Source organism: Oryctolagus cuniculus, chromosome 20 (genome assembly GCF_051225735.1).
Source record: "Oryctolagus cuniculus isolate XC-2025 breed Fujian yellow rabbit chromosome 20, ASM5122573v1, whole genome shotgun sequence".
Classification (NCBI taxonomy): Eukaryota; Metazoa; Chordata; class Mammalia; order Lagomorpha; family Leporidae; genus Oryctolagus; species Oryctolagus cuniculus.
The window spans coordinates 52,734,454-52,754,778 of NC_142886.1; the positions used below are offsets into that span (position 1 = coordinate 52,734,454).

Sequence of the window (20,325 nt, forward strand, 5' to 3'; positions counted from 1 at the left end):
GAGTCAGCCCTGGTCTCATCTGACATCCTGTGTGGGGATGGGGTCCCTCCTATCCATGTTCACAAAATTAGCCTGAAGACTGCCATGATGTTCAAAATGTTATGATGCCTGATGGCACAACATTCTGCAGTCACTATGGCAAAAACTTCTGTAGTCCCATGTTCAATTAAAGCAGCATCATTCTCAAGAGTTCACACATATAATCCAGGAAAATTTCCATTTAAGAAGGAATGGATAATGGGACAAATGGACAGAGTTATATTTTAACAGGAAGTTTATATGACTATAGTACAGAGGAAGAAATTCTGGTATCTTGGATAACATGGATGATCCTGGAGAATAATATCCAAGTATAATATGTCAGGATAAGTATACTCTGCTAAAATACCAAGCCAAGAAGGCAAATAATATGTAATGCTACGTACATGGGATAAAAAGGATGAACTCACAGAGGCAGAAGTTCAATGATGAAGACCAACATCTGTGCTTGGGAGGAACAGAGGAGACGATGGAGCAAGGTCAGAGTTTCAGTCCCCCAGGATCCACACGTTGAGGGGTCTACTGTGCAGCATGGTAACAGCAGTTAAGAGAATATAGTGTCTGCAGTATTCCAAGACATTAGACAAACGACATTCTACCATGAAAAACATGGGTTTTGTGATAAACATGTCAGTAAGTCTGACTTCATTATTCCACCCAGTATACACTCATTTATTCAACACATATCATTATACCTCATAAGTCTATATTAAATACTATTTATCAAACATTTATGAATATGAAATGGCAACGATGGCCAATCATGAAGATTCAGATCTCTGAATACTGGTGTTGTGTTTTGCAATGTTTTATGGAGATGACAAATAAAGGCAGTGCACTCAGCCTTGGCAGCTAGAACCCAGGAGCATGGAACTGCATCAGTGTTCCCACCTTGGTGATGAGGCCTCATAACACATCCATTATCTACTCTCTTCCAGGGTGCATTATCAGTACAAGTATGGGAAAGTGTGTAAATGGGCTCCGTCCAGCACTGTGATATGCAGCATAGATGTCTCCCTCTCTAAAAAGATGAAAGACTCCAAATGGATTGATGACCCCAGTCAGCATAGACTTGGAGTGAAGAGCAGGGACTCTGGACACATGGTCTCTGGGACTGACTCTTCCTGCAGCTGTGATCCAGCCTCAGGACACTGTTCATCATGCTGGAGCCACAGACACAGCTCCCCGTGATGTGGACTCCAGCCCCAGAGTGCACAGCCACTGAGTGTCCCACTTTCTGCTCTCCCTGAACCACAGCAGGTGCAGGGGGTCCCACGACAATGGAGCAGAACCAGATCAGCTGGAAGGGCACACCTTGACTGCTGATGTCCAGTGCATTTCCTTCCTGAGATCTGTCAGGGAGCCCCCCAGGAGGGTCCCAGGACCTAGAGGATGAAGAAGTCCCTGTAGGCTTCCCAGGTGCCTGCAGAAGCTCAGCCTGAGACACAGCTGAGCTGCAGTACATCCCTGAGTGCTGTGACATTCACACAGGGACCACAGACTGTTCCAGGATTAAAGGTCAAATGCAGGTCGGGTTAAAGTCTGCAGAAAGTGAGTGTGGATCACCCACATGTAAAGTCAAAGGTTGGTTCAGTTGCAGACTTGCTCGTTGTGGCAGGAGAGGGATGACTGGAATAGTTGCAGTTTAACAGATCACGGCCCTGTCTTGGCTGTCCCTGGTTACACAGGGAAAACTGAAACTGTCCAAAGCTTTCAGTGCCCTGAGGGTGCTGTCGTGAGTCAGGTTGGAAGAGACTCAATAGTGTCCTCAATATTCCCACATCTCTGACCCTGGTGAGCAACAGTCGCTGTCCATGAACCAAATTGTTCAATTAGGACCTCTTCTTTTACATCAAACTTTCAATCCGTCATTGAAGTTGGGAGGGACAGATCAAAAAGTAGAATTCTTCCCTCAAAACTGTTACAGGAGAGGAAACCCCAAATCCCTGATAGGAAACCAGGGCTTGGGCTCCCTATGCACACGTGTATGATTAGAATCCAGGCTCAGTGGATTTTATGCGCCCCCTGGTGGAGCCGCGCTCCCCTGCAGGTAGGTTTGTGTCTGGGCTCAGCCTGAGGGCCCCTCACTGTGTTTCTTGCACAGAAATAGGTGGCCGTGTCCGCGGCTCTCAGACTGGTCATTTTCTGCATCACCGTGGTCGAGGTTTTGGAGATGTTGAATCGGCCATTCACCCAGCTCGCGTAGTATGTGCTACCATCAGTATAAATGAATCCGATCCACTCCAGCCCCTTTCCTGGAGCCTGGCAGACCCAGCTCATTGCATAGCTACTGATGGTGAATCCAGAGGCTTTGCAGGAGAGTGTCAATGATCCCCCAGGCTGGACCAGGCCTCCCCTGGACTCCACCAGCTGCTCCTGACACTGGACACCTGCAAATACAGACATCCTGGTCAGGACACTGTCACTCACACTCTCTGTGTCTCTCACTCACGTCCTCTCCCAGATTCAGTGCCCCGCGTTCTCCATCATCACCTTTGAGCACAGCGACCAGGAGAAGCCAGCGCAGCCCAGTCTCCATGGTGAGCGTCTGTGTTGAGTGCGATCACTGAGTGGACACCTGGGAGTCCTGGGGCTGGAGCTCCTGTACCAGAGCTGCAGGGTGAGGGCTGGGCTGGTTTTCATGGACAGAGGGAGGCCCTATTTGCATGAGCTGCCCCTATATAGCAGCCCTGGGGTCAGATGCCTCAGACACTACAGGGCCCAGACTGATGAGAGTGTCTTGAATGTGTCTGTTGACATCATATGGAATGGGACCATGGGAGTCCTTATGTGATTGTGCCCTGATAAGTGCTTTGAATCATTGTTTTTCATGTGGCTGCACTACAACGTGTGGTTCATGGCTGATATCGGCTCCTTGTACACATCAACCACTGGAACATCATTATGGATGTCATGTGGATGCTTTATCCACCACACCACAGCATTGGCCCGTGTTGTGGTTCTTAGGGCTGAGACCACCAGATCACAGCATTCCCAGAGTCAGGGTCTGCTCAGGGCCAGCTCTTTCTTCCCACGATGATGTCATGGTGCTGGCCCTCCCATGGAAGGAGAGACAGAAACCATTTTCCCCCATGGCAGATGACACACCTGGGAGGAGGTCACTTACTATGGCACTTTTTATTCTGCTGTTTAAGATGTGCTCATCCCCCAAGGAGTGCGAGGGTCTCATATGTGGCTAAGGCTCCCAATACCAGATCCCTGCTCCTTCAGCCCCAGGATCAGAAGATAACGGGACGATAGCTGAGCCCTAACACTTCTGTGGTTGCACCTGACTGTTGTCCTGAAACTGGGCTAGGTTGGGATGCAGAGCTGGCACAGTGACACTTGGGAAAGTGCAGTGAGTAAGGATGTCTCTTTCTCTGCTCTGCCTCACGTGGGAATAACTGAGTGTTAAAACCAGAGTTACTGAAGGGTCTTTCTAATGTCCTATACCCTTCAATGCAGGCAGCAACCCATATGGCCTTGTCCCATCCTTAGAGCCTCCTCTTAATAGGATGGATCACTGGGTGGTGAGTCCCTACATGCATGATGGGAGGCTCCGTGCATCAAGTATGGAGGGTAAGTTTCACCTAACATGCAGCCTTCAGCTGCTCAGTTGGAGTGACCACACACGCACACCAAGCAGTGCTGGCTCTGCTCATGGCTCTGCAGGAACAGCATCCTCAGCCTCAATACCCCAGACCCTGCTCCTCTGTGTCCACTGAGTAGGAAAGTGATTTACCTGCAGGAGGAAACCATTATGACCAATGTCCTGGTGGGATCCTGTAGAAAATGTTCGTGATCAGAGTCCACCCCAGACACTGTGCCAGCACTGATCCCCCAAGACACAGAAGTCTGCATCTTCAGGGGATGCCTCCACCCCCAAAGCTGAGGACTGGGGAGGAGAACCATGGCACGTGGGGAAGTGACAGTCGGGGACAGGTTCCAGCAGCAGAGGGAGAGGACCTGGTGGAGGGGTGGGCTCTACTGTGCATGAGGGTAAGGACAGGTGGAAAGGCCACACAGCTGGAGCCCCAGTGCCTGCAGGAGAGCACTGAGACAGGAGGTCTGATCAGGTCTCCTTGCCCCCTGCATCCCCCACACTGACCCCCATTGAGTAAAACTAGCACAGGTGCCTGGGAGACGTGGAATGGCATCGTCTCTGGGGAGTGCATCCAGTGATGACTCCATGTCATGAGTGGATTCAACGTCAGGGCCTCATGGAGGAAGCTGAGGTCTCCAGTGCACATATCAGGGCCACACAGAATGCTGGGAGCAGCCTGTGGGGGTGGATGTGGTTTGTCCTCACACCATCAGTGCTGAGCATGGGCCCAACGTAACAGCACTGGCAGGGGTTTCACGGTCTGGGTGTTTACAGAAATAGATTGTTCACTTCTGGGGAATCTGCTATGGAGGAGATCACAGTAGATCTCCTGGGTCCCCAGCTTCAGCACAGAGCACAGTGTTGCTGGAGTCAGCCCTGGTCTCGTCTGACGTCCTTTGTGGGGATGCCTGAAGACTGCTATGGTGTTCACAATATTAGGATGCCTGACGGCACCACATTCTCACTGTCTGATCCTGGACTTCCAGCCTCTACAGCTGTGAGCTCAATAAACCTTTTTGCTACATACACCTCCTCTCTTGGGTACTGCATGATGGTACTAACAGGCAGAATAAAAGAGTCAAAGAACAACACTCAGTCACTCCTCTGTCCCCACCTGAAACATAGTGTCACACGTGTCTCTGAATTTAGATGTAGAAACTCAGAAATAGTCATTTCTATATCAGCTGAGAGAATTGCTTCAGAATCTGTAAGAATCCTACACGAGTGAACAATTGCATTTTTGCAGGAGACATTTAGTAAACACATGGGGTTGATGCAGCTATCCTGGTGAGGAGCAGACAATTTGTTCATTCCTGGTGATGACAGAGTTGAGAGAAAGCAAGGACAATTTTGCTTCCACAGAAGGAGGAGCACGGCTGAGAACAGGTGCGGGCAGTCATTGGAGGAAGGAGTCGGGGTCTCTGGACACACAGTCTCTGGGGCAGGCCCTTCATGCAGCAGGGATGCAGCTCCAGGGTTGGATCATTGGAGGACTCACAGGGACACAGTCCAGAACCACCTGGACTCTAGTGCTTACTTCACTGGGCTGTTCCACCTGCTGGTCTCCCTGAGATGGAGACAAGGCCAGCAGAGTGTGGGGAACAAGACCTCTCCACACCCAGTGTTTTCCATCAGTCTGACCCCTTGCACTACCAACGGCCACCTCTGCTTGCAAATGAGAGCAGGTCCGGGTATCCCAGGAGACGTGAGTGAGGAAGTGCAAGCAGGGTTTCTAGGAGCCACAGCCTGAGCCACCCCTGAGCTGCAGGTTAATCCCTGACCTGGGGTTTGGAGCACGTGGACCTCAACCTGTGAGTTCAGGGTGAGGAAGTGAAAGGGAGACGAGGGCACAGCTGTAGAGAATGGACACGGGAGCCCCGGGAACAGGACTAGGGGTCAGCTCTGCCCCTCAGGGGCCTAGCTGTGCAGGAGGGTAGGGCATGGATGTGAAACACTGCAGCATCCATAGCCCCTGACCGGCTCTACACTGCCCCTGGGCTCTCAGCGGGTTCCCAGATGACGTCATCAGAGAATTCCATGGAGAGCTCTTCTGTGACTCGGGCTGGAAAAGCCTCCCTGGGTGCCCAGAGCTCCCTCAGGTCTCAGATGCTGGGGCCACAGAGATGTCATTCATTCCTCCAGAAACGACTCCATTTTCTTCATGTGATGTCTTCCTGTGATACCAAAACTTCTGCTCAGTGATCGGTGTTAGGGACAGAATCATCCATCCAGATCAGAACGTAGGAAACAGTTACAGGACCACAAACACCAATTTTCTGAAGGAACCAGTGATTCACCTCCCACTGCATCTGGGCAAGGGGATGAGTCTGCACAGTGCATGTGTGACTGGGGGAAGTGCTATCAGAAACAAACTGCCAACACAGGGCTGACAGCACGTGCAGGAAATGATGGATAAAAATATATTCTACTACCTCATGCCATTTGTGAAAATCAGTGGTACATTGTACATTGAGAACAAAAGTGCAGAAAATGCAGAAAACACCAATGTGGTGTAGGAGGTGAATCCCCAACCTGTGTTGCCTGCATCCCATAGTGCTGTGTGTTTGTCTTCCAATCTGTCTCTTGCTGATGCACCTGGGAAAGCAGAAAAGCATGGTCGTAGTACTTAGGCCTCTGTGTCCAAGTGGGAGACCCTGAAGAAACTCCTGGCTCCTGGTGTCACTGTCGTCTGGGGAGTGAACCAGCAGGTGGAAGAACTCTTTCTCTGGGTCTCTTCTCTCTCTCTGTAACTCTGTCTTTCAATAAATAAAAGAATCTTTTCTAAAAAATTACATTTGTAGCATCAAAAACACTTCAAAAACCTTGGAGGCAATTTAGGATTCGGGTGAATGATGTCCACATAACAATATTATTGTTTTTTAATTTTTAATATTTGAAAAATTTTTAAGGAATACAAATTTCATAAGTACAACTTTTGGAATACATTTTCTCCCACCATACCCACCCTCCCACCTACATTCCCACCCCTCTTCCTCTTCCCTCTCCCCTTGCCAGTCCCATGCTCCATTAAGATTCATTTTCAATTAGTTTGTAAACAGAAGCCAACTCTATACTAAGTGAAGATTTTAACAATACACACACACACACACACACACACACACACTGAGAACTGGTTTTACAGTTAACTCTCATAATACAACTCATTGAGGATAGAGGTCGTGCATGGGGAGTTAGTGCACAGTGCCCCTGTTGTTAATTTTTTTTTTTGACAGGCAGAGTGGACAGTGAGAGAGAGAGACAGAGAGAGAAAGGTCTTCCTTTTTTTGCCGTTGGTTCACCCTCCAATGGCCGCCGCTGCAGCCGGCGCACCGCGCTGATCCGATGGCAGGAGCCAGGATCCAGGTGCTTTTCCTGGTCTCCCATGGGGTGCAGGGCCCAAGCACCTGGGCCATCCTCCACTGCACTCCCTGGCCATAGCAGAGAGCTGGCCTGGAAGAGGGGCAACCGGGACAGAATCCGGTGCCCTGACCGGGACTAGAACCCGGTGTGCCGGCGCCGCAAGGTGGAGGATTAGCCTATTGAGCCACGGCGCCGGCCGCCCCTGTTGTTAATTTAACAATTAACACTCTTACGTATGACATCCATGACCACCCAAGGCTCTTGACATGAGCTGCTTAGGCTATGAAAGCCTTTGAATCTACAATCTCTTTCAGTATTTAGACAAGGCCATAAGCAAAGTGGAAGTTCTCTCCTCCCTTGAGAGAAAAGTACTTCCTTCTTTGATGGCCACTTCTTTCCCCACGGGTCTCACTCACAGAGAACCTTCATGTAGAATATTTTTGCCACAGTGTCTTGGCTGAAATGTTCTCATGGGCTTTTCAGTCAGACCAGGAAGACTTAGGTGCTGCATCTGAGGTCAGAGTGTTACTTAAAGCGATTGTCATTCTTTGAGTCTGCTGTGTGGATTGCTTCCCATGTTGGAACATTCTCTCCTTTTTAATTCTATTTGTTATTATTACCAGGCACTTGACCCTATTTATATGATCACTTTAAAACTCAATCCTACCTATATATTCACCTTAACACTCAATACGATCACTTTAACAATTACAATGGCATTTTTACCACTAAGCTTAATGGGACTTGGAGCCCCGTGACAAGTGTTAAATCTGTACCCTCAGAAGTAAGTCTGTAGGAAAGTATGCAGAACTATACAGCTTTACAGTTACAAACTTCCTTCCTCCCTCTCTTATTCCTATTCTTATTTTTTTACTGAGATCTCTTTTCAATTGACTTTATATACATATGATTAACTCTATGTTAAGTAGAGTTCAACAAATAGTAAGAAGGAAAATAAACAAAAAACCAAATAAACAAAAAACTGTTCCTCGACAGTCAAGACAAGGGCAGCTCAAGCCATCACTTCCCTAGATTTCCTTTTGGGTGCTCTATTAGGTCTCACCTATCAGGAAGCACATGTGGTATTTGTCCCTTAGGGACTGGCTTATTTCACTAACTATGATCTTTTCTAGAATCATCTATTCTGTTGCAAATGACTGGATTTCATTTTTTTTTTACCACTGTGTAGTATTCGATAGCATACATATCCCACAATTTCTATAACGTGGAGGTACAGGTATCTCTTGTGTGTAGTGAATTCATTTCCCTTGGGTATGTTCCCAGGAGTGGGATTCCTGGGTCATATAAGATAGGACTATATTCAGATTTTTGAGATATCTCCATAGTGTCTTCCATAGTGGCTTTACCAGTTTGCATTCCCACCAACAGTCCCCCCACATCCTCGCCAGCATTTGATGTTTGTTGATTTCTGTATGAAGCCATTCTAGCTGGGGTGAAGTGAAACCACCTTGTGGTTTTGATTTGCATTTCCCTGACCGCTAGTGATCCTGAACATTTTTTCTATGTCTGTTGGTAATTTGGACTTCCTCTTTTGAAAAATGTCTGAGTCTTGGCCCATCTCTTAACTGGGTTGTTTGTTTTGTTTTTTGAATTTCTTATTTTTTTACAGATTCTGGTTATTAATCCATATCCGTTGCATAGCTTGCAAATAATTTTGCACATGCTGTCAGATGCCTCTTCACTTGTCTGAGTGTTTTTTGCCACACAGAGACTTCCCGATTTGATCTAATCCCATTTATTAATTTTGGCTTTGACTGCCTATGTCTCTGAGGTCTTTTCCAAGAACTCTTTACCTGTGCCAGTGTCTTGCAGGGTTTCACAAATGTTCTCTAATAACTGGATGGTGTAGGGTCATAGATTTAGATTTTTAATCCATGTTGAGTGGAGTTTTGTGTAAGGCGTAAGATAGGGGTCTTCACCAATACTTCTGCAATACATAATAATTTAAAAAGTGAAAAGGAATTTGATGATTCCCTATAAATTGGAATGACGTAGTCATGGATTTGAGGGAATGAGCTAGTTAAAATAGCCAAGCTACAATGTGATTCACAGATTCAATGCATTTCCTGTGAAATAGCCTGACATTTTTTCCAGGAAAAGGAAGAAAATTCTAGAATTCACATGAAGAAAATCAAGGTTTGTGATGGCAAAGCAGGAGGCTTCATCACATCTGAGCTAAATCAAGCCTGGTGCTGGGATAAGATAGACACCCAGAGCCCTGGGACAGAACAGAACCTAGAAATAAGGAACACGTTCTGAGACTGTGAGTTCTGAGAATGCACGGTGACAAAAGCACAGGATGGGGATGGGTTTCCTGTCATTACCTGGGTTTGGGGAAACTTGAATGCACCTGAAATAATTCAATTATGATGTCATCTCACACCAGATGCAGAAACAGAGTGAACTTGAGGAATGCCTCAAAAGCAAGACCTGAGACAGTACAATTCTAGAAGAAAACACTGGACAAAAGCAAGCTGACATTGGTTTGGGCAATGGTATTTTGATAATCTGCAAAGTACAGGCAACCAAGCAAAAATAGGCAAAAGAATATGGATCCAACCACAGAGCTTCTGCAGAATAAAGAGAGTGATTGAAGAACCAGGAGTCGCCCGCAGATGGGGAGAAAGTATTTTCAGATCACACATGTGTTGTCCAACATTTGGCCCCACAGGTTAAGCTGCCATCCCTATGCAGCATCACTCAGCAGCATGGGTTCAGACCCTGCTTGCTGCACTTCAAATCCAGCTCCCTGCTCATGGACCAGGGATCTCTGTCAACGATGACTCAAGTGTGTGTCCCCTTCGAGCCTCGTGGGAAACTGGAGGAAGTTCCAGGCTCCTGGCTACAGTCTTGCCCTTCCCCAGCCTTTGCAGCCATTCAGGAAGGAAACCAGTGGATGGAAGCTTCTCTCTCCCTCTGTTGGTCTCTTCCTCTGTTGCCATAACACTGCCTTTCAAATAAAATAAATAGATATTTAAAAGAAATGAAAGATAACTGTACATATGAATAGGAGCCTATTTCCTAATGTTGAATGAACTCAAGCAACTGAATCCCAAGGGAAGAAATCAATTATTCAAATTCAGTGACTGACAAGGTGGTGACAGGAGCGGCCTTGAAGGTATCACATGGGATTCCTGCTCCTGTATGGATGCTTATGTTTAGGTCCTAGTTTGGGTCCAGTTTCAGATTCCTGCCAATGTGCACTCTGAGGGGCAGTGCGAGAATCTGAGTTAATCCCATGTGTGAGACTTGGACTGAATTCCATGCACCTGGCTATGATCTGACCCAACTCCTCTTTTATGGCATCTGGGAAGTTACCCAGGATTCAGTAGACCACTGTCTGTCAGTCTTTGTTGCTTTTTCTTTTTGGACAAATGTAAGTTTTAAAAGAGGTAAAAGTATATCTGTAATTTTTTAAAGAAAATATGTAAAGGCAAACGTGTAAAATGCTTTATCTGGGATCATCATGCACGTACATGCTGGAGAAACAATGAGATACCCCATCCCTTTGTTAGACTGAGTATCACCAGACATACCAGAGCTGACACAGTTGTGCAGGAAGAGAGAGAAGATAACCTGGTAAAGGCTGGAGTCAGGTAAATTAGGAAATCTTTCATAGAAAACATCAGAAGCTGAGAAATACAATTATCACAGGATCCTCCAACACCATTCCTGGGTAGAAGGAATATGAAATCCCAGGGAGGAGACCACGGGATCCACAGTCACTATGGAAAACAGCTCTGCAGTCCCATGTTCAATTAAAGCAGCGTCTTTCTCAAGAGGTCACACATATAATTCAGTGAAATTAGCCTTGAGGAAAGATGGATAATGGACAAATGGACAGAGTTATATATTAACATGAAGTTTATATGGCAGTAAAGAGGAAGAAATTCTGATGTCTTGGATAACTTGGATAATGCTGAGAACAATGCCTAAGGATAATGTGTCAGTAAATGTACAATATACCATCTAGTCCAAGAAGACAGATAATATGTGATGCTAGTTACATGGGATAAAAGGATGAACTCACAGAGACATAATACAATTGTGAAGACCAAAGTCTGAGTGTGGGGGTAACAGAGGAGACGGTGGAGCAAGGTCAGAGTTTCAGTCCCACGGGATCCACACACTGAGGGATCTACTGTACAGCACGGTGACAGAGGTTAAGAGAATATTGTGTCTACAGAATTCCAACACAGGAAACTGACATTCGACCATGGGAACATGTGGATTTTGTGATGAACATGTCAATAAGAATGACTTCATAATTCCATCAATTGATACAGTCATTTTTGAACACATCATTTATCTCATGTCTATGTTCAGTTATTATTTATCAAACATTTATGAAAAGGAAATGACAAAAATGGTCAACTGCAGATTAAGTTCTCTGAATACTGGGGTTGTGTTTGCCAATGTTTTATGCAGATGATAAATAAATGCCAGTTCATTCAAGGATTGGCAGGTGGAACCCAAGAGCAGGGACTGCAATAGCGTTCGCACGTTTTTCATGGGGACTCCTAACTGATCCATCATCTGCTGTCTTCAGAATTCATTTTCTCTTCCAAGTATAGAAATAGTGTAAATGTGCTCTGTCCAGAACTCTGATATGCAGCCTGGATGTCTCCCTCTCTAAATAGATGAAAGACTCCAAATGGATTGATGACGCCAGTCAGCATAGACATGGAGTGAAGAGCAGGGACTCTGGACACATGGTCTCTGGGACTGGCTCTTCCTGCAGCTGTGATTCAGCCTCAGGACACTGGTCATCATGCTGGAGCCACAGACACAGCTCCTGGTGATGTGAACTCAAGCCCCAGAGTGCACAGCCACTGTGTGTCCCATTTTCTGCTCTCCCTCAACCACAGCAGGTGCAGGGGGTCCCACGACACTGGAGCAGAACCAGATCAGCTGGAAGGGCACACCCAACACTTTCCATTCAGTTATGACCTTGACTGCTGATGTCCAGGGCATTTCCCTCCTGAGTTCAGGCAGGCAGTCCCCCAGGAGTGTCCCAGGACCTAGAGGATGAGGAAGTCCCTGTAGGCTTCCCAGGTGTCTGCAGAAGCTCAGCCTGAGACACAGCTGAGCTGCAAGTACATTCCTGAGTGCTGTGACGTTCACACAGGAACCACAGACCATTCCAGGATTAAAGGGAAATGCAGGTCGGGTTAAAGTCTGCAGAAAGTGAGTGTGGATCACCCACATGTAAAGTCAAAGGTTGGTTCAGTGCACACTTGCTGGTTGTGGCAGGAGAGGGATGAGTGGAATAGTTGCTGTTTAACAGATCAACAGCCCTGTCTCAGCTGTCCCTGGTTATACAGGGAAAACTGAAACTGTCCAAAGCTTTCAGTGCCCTGAGGGTGCTGTCGTGAGTCAGGTTGGAAGAGACTCAATAGTGTCCTCAATATTCCCACATCTCTGACCCTGGTGAGCACAGTCGCTGTCCATGAACCAAATTGTTCAATTAGGACTTCTTCCTGTTACATCAAAGTTTCTCCCCGTCATTGAAGTTGGGAGGGACAGATCAAAAAGTAGAATTCTTCCCTCAAAACTGTTACAGGAGAGGAAACCCCAAATCCCTGACAGGAAACCAGGGCTTCATCTCCCTCTTCGCCTGTGCAGGACCAGAATCTGGCCTAGTACGTTTTGTGCGCCCCCTGGTGGAGCCGCGCTCCCCTGCAGGGAGGTTTGTGTCTTGGCTCAGTGTGAGGGCCCGTCACTGTGTCTCTGGCACAGAAATAGGTGGCCGTGTCCGCCGCTGTCAGACTGGTCATTTTCAGAGTCACCGTGGTCGAGGTTTTGGAGATGGTGAATCGGCCTGTTGCCCAGCTCCCGTAGTATGTGCTACCACCAGTACTAATGTTTCCCATCCATTCCAGCCCCTTTCCTGGCAGACCCAGCTCATTGCATAGCTACTGAGGGAGAATCCAGAGACTGTGCAGGTGAGTGTCAGGGTTTCGTCAGGCTTGAGCAGGCGACCCCCGGACTCCTCCACCGACTGACACTGGACACCTGCAAACACAGACGACATGGTCAGGAAGCTGTCACTCACACTCTCTGTGTCTCTCACTCACGTCCTCTCCCAGACTCAGTGCCCCGCATTCTCCATCATTACCTTTGAGCACAGCGACCAGGAGAAGCCAGCGCAGCCCAGTCTCCATGGTGAGCGTCTGTGTTGAGTGCAATCACTGAGTGGACACCTGGGAGTCCTGGGGCTGGAGCTCCTGTGCCAGAGCTGCAGGGTGAGGGCTGGGCTGGTTTTCATGGGCAGAGGGAGTCCTATCTGCATGTGCTGCCCCTATATAGCAGGCATGGGGTCAGACGCCTCAGACAGCACAGGGCCCAGTGCAGAATTGGGTGACCTGGGTGTGTAGGGTGATGACTGTGATACGATTCAGATCATGTGAGTTTTTATGGTATCATAATTTTAATGACCTTGTTTCATTCTAATATGTGTGTACCCTTAATATGCAGTGTTAGCAATATCATGTGCCTCATTTATTTAAATAACCATTAGTTCTTTATCATCTATATGAAAGACATTGGGACAGTGATAGAGAGAGAAGGGGTGAGAGATACAGAAATGTAGAGATGGACAGAAAAGGTGACAATGGGAGATTTCTGCCTTTGGGTTGACAGCCCCAGACATCCCATATGCCTATGACCCCTAGGAGTTAGTCTTTCTGAACCCTGGATCAAGAAACTGTGTCTGTAATTCAAATGTCGGTGGTAGGGGCTCCTTTGCTTGTAGTGTCATCTACAGTTTCCCATGATGCATTATGTGGGGAAAGTGTGGAAGCCGTGAGGCTGGGCTCAGTCAGTTCTCTGATGGGAACACGGGTGTTCCTAGTGGGGACTTAGCCAATTTTGTCCTAATGCCTGTCACCCACTTTTAAATAGATGAAGGACTGCAAGTCCATTTTTTAAGGTTAAATATTTTTTTTTTCCTTATTCATTCATTGCCTTAAAGTTTAAAAACTATTTAAACTGTTTAAAACTGTTCCTGAACACAGAACACTGTACATGGTAGTGGGATATAGAGTGCTCCTGGAATGTGCATGGTAGAAATGGGCACAGATCAACTCAGTGTCATGCACATTTCCACCCCCTTTCCATCACTCTGTTGGGAGGCCTGGAAACCTCAGTTCTAGTTATTTGTGGAACCTGTCGTGTGTTGTGGTGAACTGAGTCAGCCCACTGTGGTGTGGGCAGAATTATTCCTGCCTTTGGTGGTGCTTTGTGTCCCGGTATCAGCCGTCCCCTGTTCCCCCCTCTTCCCTGTGTCTAGTAATCATGACTCTGAGTTGAGGTCAAGCACTGGGTAGAAGTCACTGTGTCACAATTCATCCGCAGTCCTGGATTCAGCTTACAGCTTTGTTCACAGTAGTTCAATCAACAAAGATCAAGTGTGCATAAAACAGTTAATGGATCCTTACACATTTGGACATAGAATATTATTCAGTATTAAGAATGAGATTGTTAGGCCGGCACCGCGGCTCACTAGGCTAATCCTCCGCCTAGCGGCGCCGGCACACTGGGTTCTAGTCCCGGTCGGGGAGCCGGATTCTGTCCAGGTTGCAACTCTTCCAGGCAAGCTCTCTGCTGTGGCCAGGGAGTGCAGTGGAGGATGGTCCAGGTGCTTGGGCCCTGCACCCCATGGGAGACCAGGAAAAGCACCTGGCTCCTGGCTCCTGCCATCGGATGAGTGCGGTGTTCCGGGCGCAGCGCGCTAGCCGCGGCGGCCATTGGAGGGTAAACCAACGGCAAAGGAAGACCTTTTTCTCTGTCTCTCTCTCTCACTGCCACTCTGCCTGTCAAAAAAAAAAGAAGAATGAGATTGTTGTGTCATTATGAAACGTGGGTCAGCCTGGATCATAATATGCTAACAGAAATAACCAGGTAGATGTGGACACATAGTATGTGACATTAGTTATATATGCAGCCCACAAGCTTGAACTTACAGAGGTAGGCAGTGCAATGGTGATCACTGTCTACCATGACCCAAGTGTTTGTCCCCTTCCAACCCTGCGGGAAACTGGGGGAAGTTCCAGGCTCCTGACTTTAGGCTGAGCCATCCCAGCCTTTGCAGCCATTCACGAAGTGAACCAGTGGCAGGAATTCTCCCTCCATCTGTTGGTCTCTTCCTCTCTTGCTATAACACTGTCACTCACATTTTTTTGTAGGGTCAGCAGCAACACGGAAAGCCCAAAACCATTTTTGGAGGCACAGTGATTTCCTTCTTAACTGAATTGCCTGGGCTCTGGGTCTTGGGAGCCTGATGGGAGGATGAGGACCAGTAAAATGGAAACAGAAAGGGAAATGTCCCCTAAAGAATAAGGGCAGAAGAGGTGTCTGGCTAGTGTTCACTTGGATTCTGAGCTTAGGTGAAGTCCATGGGCCAGAAACCCATGCCTACTGGGATAGAGTGTGCATGAATATAACTGTGTTTTGAGAATACAGGCTTTATATGGAGACACATCTCAAAGCATTCATGACAAAAGAGTATAAATGGTTTCTAATATGAAGAGGCCTCCATTCCTTTCTGATGTCAGGCCAGGTTGTGGCATTCAAGCCCCAGCACCTATGGGTATCTCCTGGGCCTTGATAATTTTCCTTCTATTTAGTAGGGGTTTCTGTGCCAACCATGTCCTGTTAGGTGCCTACTGGTACCAGGGAGTCTTTCTAACCCAGCGCAGTGTAAATCCAGCATCTGTTCGAATTTTGACTGAAGCAGCTTCTGCTTCTCGCACAGTCTCCTTCACAGACTGCATGAGGCTCTGAGCTTTGTGAACCAGCATGTCTGTGGCCTGCTCAGACTCCTTGTCGCTGATGGGAGTCTGGCCCAGCATGGTAGCCTTTACTGTGGACAGGATTTTGAGCTGGGTGCTTATAGTTGGGATTCGTTCACACACCTGTAAGAGGTTGGTTCTAATCCGCTTATCTGTGCACTGCTTGGCAACCTCCTTGGCCAACCGAGTCACCTCATCCGAGGCCTTGGTGATGTCCTTGGCACACTGAATGAGTGCCCGCTTGGTACCACTGCCTCCTCTCACAAGCCGAGACATCTCGGCCATCAGCAGAGCCATGCGTTTGGCTGCTGCAATGATGTCACTGCCCTTGTTGGACCATTTGTGAGCTTCATCATGGAGCTGCCTGGCAGCCATCATCATTGGCTGGTTAATCACCTCCCCGGCTTTATGTGATGGCTAAAATGAAATAGATACTTAACATAACTTGAAGATTAATTATACATATGATTAGGAGCCTATTTCCTAATGTTGAAAGATCTCAAGCAACTGAATCCCAAGGGAAGCAATCAATTCCTTAAATGCAGTGATGATAAGGTGGAGACAGGAGCAGCACTGGAGTGAGCCTGAGGGATTCCTGCCTCCCGTGTCAGGATGCTTAGTGCTGCATCCTAGTTTGGTTCCAGTTTCAGAGTCCTGTCTAAGCCCCTCTGGGAGGCAGTAGGTGAAGTTCCAAGTAGTCCCACGTGGGAGCCCTGGACAGAATTCCAAGCACCTGGCTGTCGCCTGACCCAGCTGAAGCTTTTGTAGCCATTGGGGAAGTGACCCAGGAGTTAGAAGATCACTGTCAGTCTCAGTCTCTTTGTGGTTTTGGACAAATACATACAGACAAATTTTTAAATAAAATGATAAATTTTTTTGACAGGCAGAGTAGACAGTGAGAGAGAGACACAGAGAGAAAGGTCTTCCTTTACCATTGCTTCACCCTCCAATGGCCGCTGCAGCTGGCGCACCACACTGATCCGAAGGCAGGACCCAGGCACTTCTCCTGGTCTCCCATGTGGACACAGGGCCATCCTCCACTGCACTCCCTGGCCACAGCAGAGAGCTGGCCTGGAATAGGGGCAACCGGGACAGAATCTAGCGCCCCAGCCGGGACTAGAACCCAGGGTGCAGGCGCCGCAGGTGGAGGATTAGCCTAATGAGCCATGGAGCTGGCCAATAAAATGATAAATTTTAAATTTTATGGTACACCTATAAATATTAAAAGAAGATATAAGGGCAAGCATATAAAATGCTACAAATCTGGGAACATCGTGTATGTCCATGTTAGAAGCACAATGAGACATCACATCACTCCTGTTAGAATGGCTATTACCAGACATACCAGAGCTGACATGTTTCATGGAAGTAGAGAGAGATGATAACCCTGGTACAAGTCTGTGTCAGGTTAATTAGTAAAACCGTTATGGAAAAGCATCATAAACTAGAAATAGAATTATTACATGATGTTCAAGCACCATTGCATGGAACAAGGAATATGAAATCCCAGGGAGGTGTCCACGGGATCTGCAATCAGTGTGGCAAACACCTCTGCAGTTCTTTGTTGATTTAAAAGAGTTCACACATATGATCCAGTGACATCTCATGGAAGCACGGATGGAAAATGAAAGAAATGGACAAAGTTACATTTTAATAGGAAGTTTACAAGCAGTAGAGTAAGAAATTCTGTAATTTGGACAACTTTAATGATCCTGGAGAATAATGTGCCTAGGATAATATGTCAGTAAAAGTACACTCTGCTAACCACCCAGGCAAAGAAGACACATAATATGTGATGCTACCTACGTGGGATAAAAGGCTGAAGGCACAGAGGCAGGAAATACGATGGTGAAGACCAAAGTCTGAGTGAGGGAGGAGCAGAGAATGGTGGAGCAATGTCAGAGTTCTAGTCCCACAGGATCCACACACTGAGGGATCTACTGCACAGCATGGTGACAGAGCTTAAGAGAATATTGTGAGTGGAAAATCCTAAAAGCAGGAGACAGCTGAACTCCACTAAAAACATGTGTTGAGGTATGAACGTGTCAGCAAGTCTGAGTTCATAATTCCACTCAATATGCATTCATTTTGTCCACACATATCATTGTACCTCATAGAGCTATACTCAATTCTTATTTATAAAACATTTATGAATATGAAATGGCAACGATGGCCAATCATGAAGATTCAGATCTCTGAATACTGGGGTTGTGTTTGCCAATGTTTTATGGAGATGATAAATGAAGGCAGTTGACTCAGGCTTGGCAGCTGGAACCCAGGAGGTTGGAACTGAATCATTGTTCCCACCTTGGTGATCGAGCCTCAAAACAGATCCATCATCTACTGTCTTCCAGGGTGCATTGTCAGTTACAAGTGTGGGAAATGTGTAAATGGGCTCTGTCCAAGACTCTGATATGCAGCCTGTGTGTCTCCCATCTAAAACTGATCTAAGACTCCAAATGGATTGATGACGCCAGTCAGCATAGAAATGGAGTGAAGAGCAGGGACTCTGGACACATGGTCACTGGGACTGGCTCTTCCTGCAGCTGTGGTTCAGCCTCAGGACACTGGTCATCATGCTGGAGCCACAGACACAGCTCCCCATGATGTGGACTCCAGCCCCAGAGTGCACAGCCACTGTGTGTCCCACTTTCTGCTCTGCTGAACCACAGCAGGTGCAGGGGGTCCCACAACACTGGATCAGAACCAGATCAGCTGGAAGGGCACACCCAACACTTTCCATTCAGTGATGACCTTGACTGCCGATGTCCAGCACATTTCTCTCTTGAGTTTAGGCAGGGAGCCCACAGGAGGGTCCCATGACCTAGAGGATGAGGAAGTCCCTGTAGGCTTCCCAGGTGCCTGCAGAAGCTCAGCCTGAGACACAGCTGAGCTGCAAGTACATTCCTGAGTGCTGTGACGTTCACACAGGGACCACAGACTGTTCCAGGATTAAAGGGAAATAGAAATCGAGCATAAAGTCTGCAGAAAGTGAGTGTGGATCACCCACATGTAGCGTCAAAGGTTGGTTCAGTTCAGCACACTTGCCTCTTTTGACAGGCTAGAGATACTTAAATAGCTGATTTATAAAGACCAAGAACCCTGCCTCAGCTGACCTGGTCGAAAGGGAAAACTAAAATTGTCCTAAATTCGGCAGTGCCCTGAAAGCATTGTCCTGACTCAGAGTGGACAACACTCACGTTGTACCCAAATAGACCCACATCTCTGATCCTGGAAACCACTGAACCTGAATTGGTTCATATACGACTTCTCCTGTCACATCAAACTTCTCTGTGTCAGGAATTCAGTAGCCGGGACAGAATCATAAAAGAAGAAGTCTTCCCTCAAAACTGTTACAGGAGAGGAAACCCAATCCCTACAGGAAACCGGGGCTTCATCTCCCTCTCCATCTGTGCAGGACCAGAATCCGGGTTCAGTGAATCTTGTGCGCCCCCTGGTGGAGCCGCGCGTCCCTGCAGGGAGGCTTGTGTCTGGGCTCAGCCTGAGGGCCCCTCACTGTGTCTCTGGCACAGAAATAGGTGGCCGTGTCCGCCGCTGTCAGACTGGTCATTTTCAGATCCACCGTGGTCGAAGTTCTGGAGATGGTGAATCGGCCATTCACCCAGCTCGCGTAGTATGCGCTACCACCAGTATTAATGAATCCGATGTATTCCAGCCCCTTTTCTGGAGCCTGGTGGACCCAGATCATTGCATAGCTACTGATGGAGAATCCAGAGACTCCCATGCGGGTGCAGGGCCTAAGCACTTGGGCCATCCTCCACTGCCCTCCTGGGCCACATCAGAGAGCTGGACTGGAAGAGGAGCAACTGGGACTAGAATCCGGCACTAATATGGGATGCTGGTGCTGCAGGTGGAGGATTAGCCAAGTGAGTCCTGGCTCGGGCCTTTAATTTATATTTTGAACATTTATTTATTTATTTGAAAATCAAAGTTACACACTCAGAGAGAACTAGAGGCAGAGAGAGAGAGAGAGAGAGAGCGAGAGCGAGAGCGAGAGCGAGAGAGCAATCACTTCCAATTAGTCAGAACAGCTAGAGCTTAGCGGCTTGGAAGCCAGGAGCCAGGAGCTTCTTCCAGATCCCCATGCAGGTACAAGGGACTTGGGCCGTCTTCTACCACTTTCCCTGGCTGTAGCAGAGAGCTGAATTGGAAGTAGAGCAGCTGGGACTTGAGCTGTTGCACATGTGGGATGCCAGTACTGCAGATTTGGTCTGTAACATACTATGGCCCAGCACCGCCCCCACCTTTACCTTTTCACAAGCAGGAAGGAGGGCCTGAGGTGGAGAGGGTAGTTCTTGAGCCATCACTCCAACACAGGGTGTGGGCTCCCAACAAGGGCTCAGCTCACTGCACAACAGTGCCTGCCCCTGTGTTGTGTCTGCACAAGCACAGAAATGTGATACTGGCATGAGTGATACCTCCCTTGAACACGTGCACAGTTACTGAAGGAATCACAGACAGGCTGTGCTGTGTCCAGGGGCTCTAGTC

The 20,325-nt window shown here is 47.6% G+C and overlaps 2 pseudogenes and 1 gene segment (V, D, J or C); all 3 read right to left on the bottom strand.

Moving 5' to 3' along the window:
- LOC149120180 (Ig heavy chain V-A1 region BS-5-like) overlaps positions 1-2,663 on the bottom strand; it is a 480,385-nt gene extending 477,722 nt beyond the window's left edge. The window contains 1 exon segment of the V gene segment in view: positions 2,533-2,663. Within this exon segment, the coding sequence occupies positions 2,533-2,578 (46 nt within the window).
- A 10,000-nt stretch (positions 2,664-12,663) lies between these two features.
- The window catches only part of LOC149120197 (Ig heavy chain V-A1 region BS-5 pseudogene), a 113,960-nt pseudogene continuing 106,298 nt past the window's right edge, over positions 12,664-20,325 (bottom strand).
- On the bottom strand, positions 15,549-20,141 carry LOC149120198 (vinculin pseudogene; annotated as a pseudogene).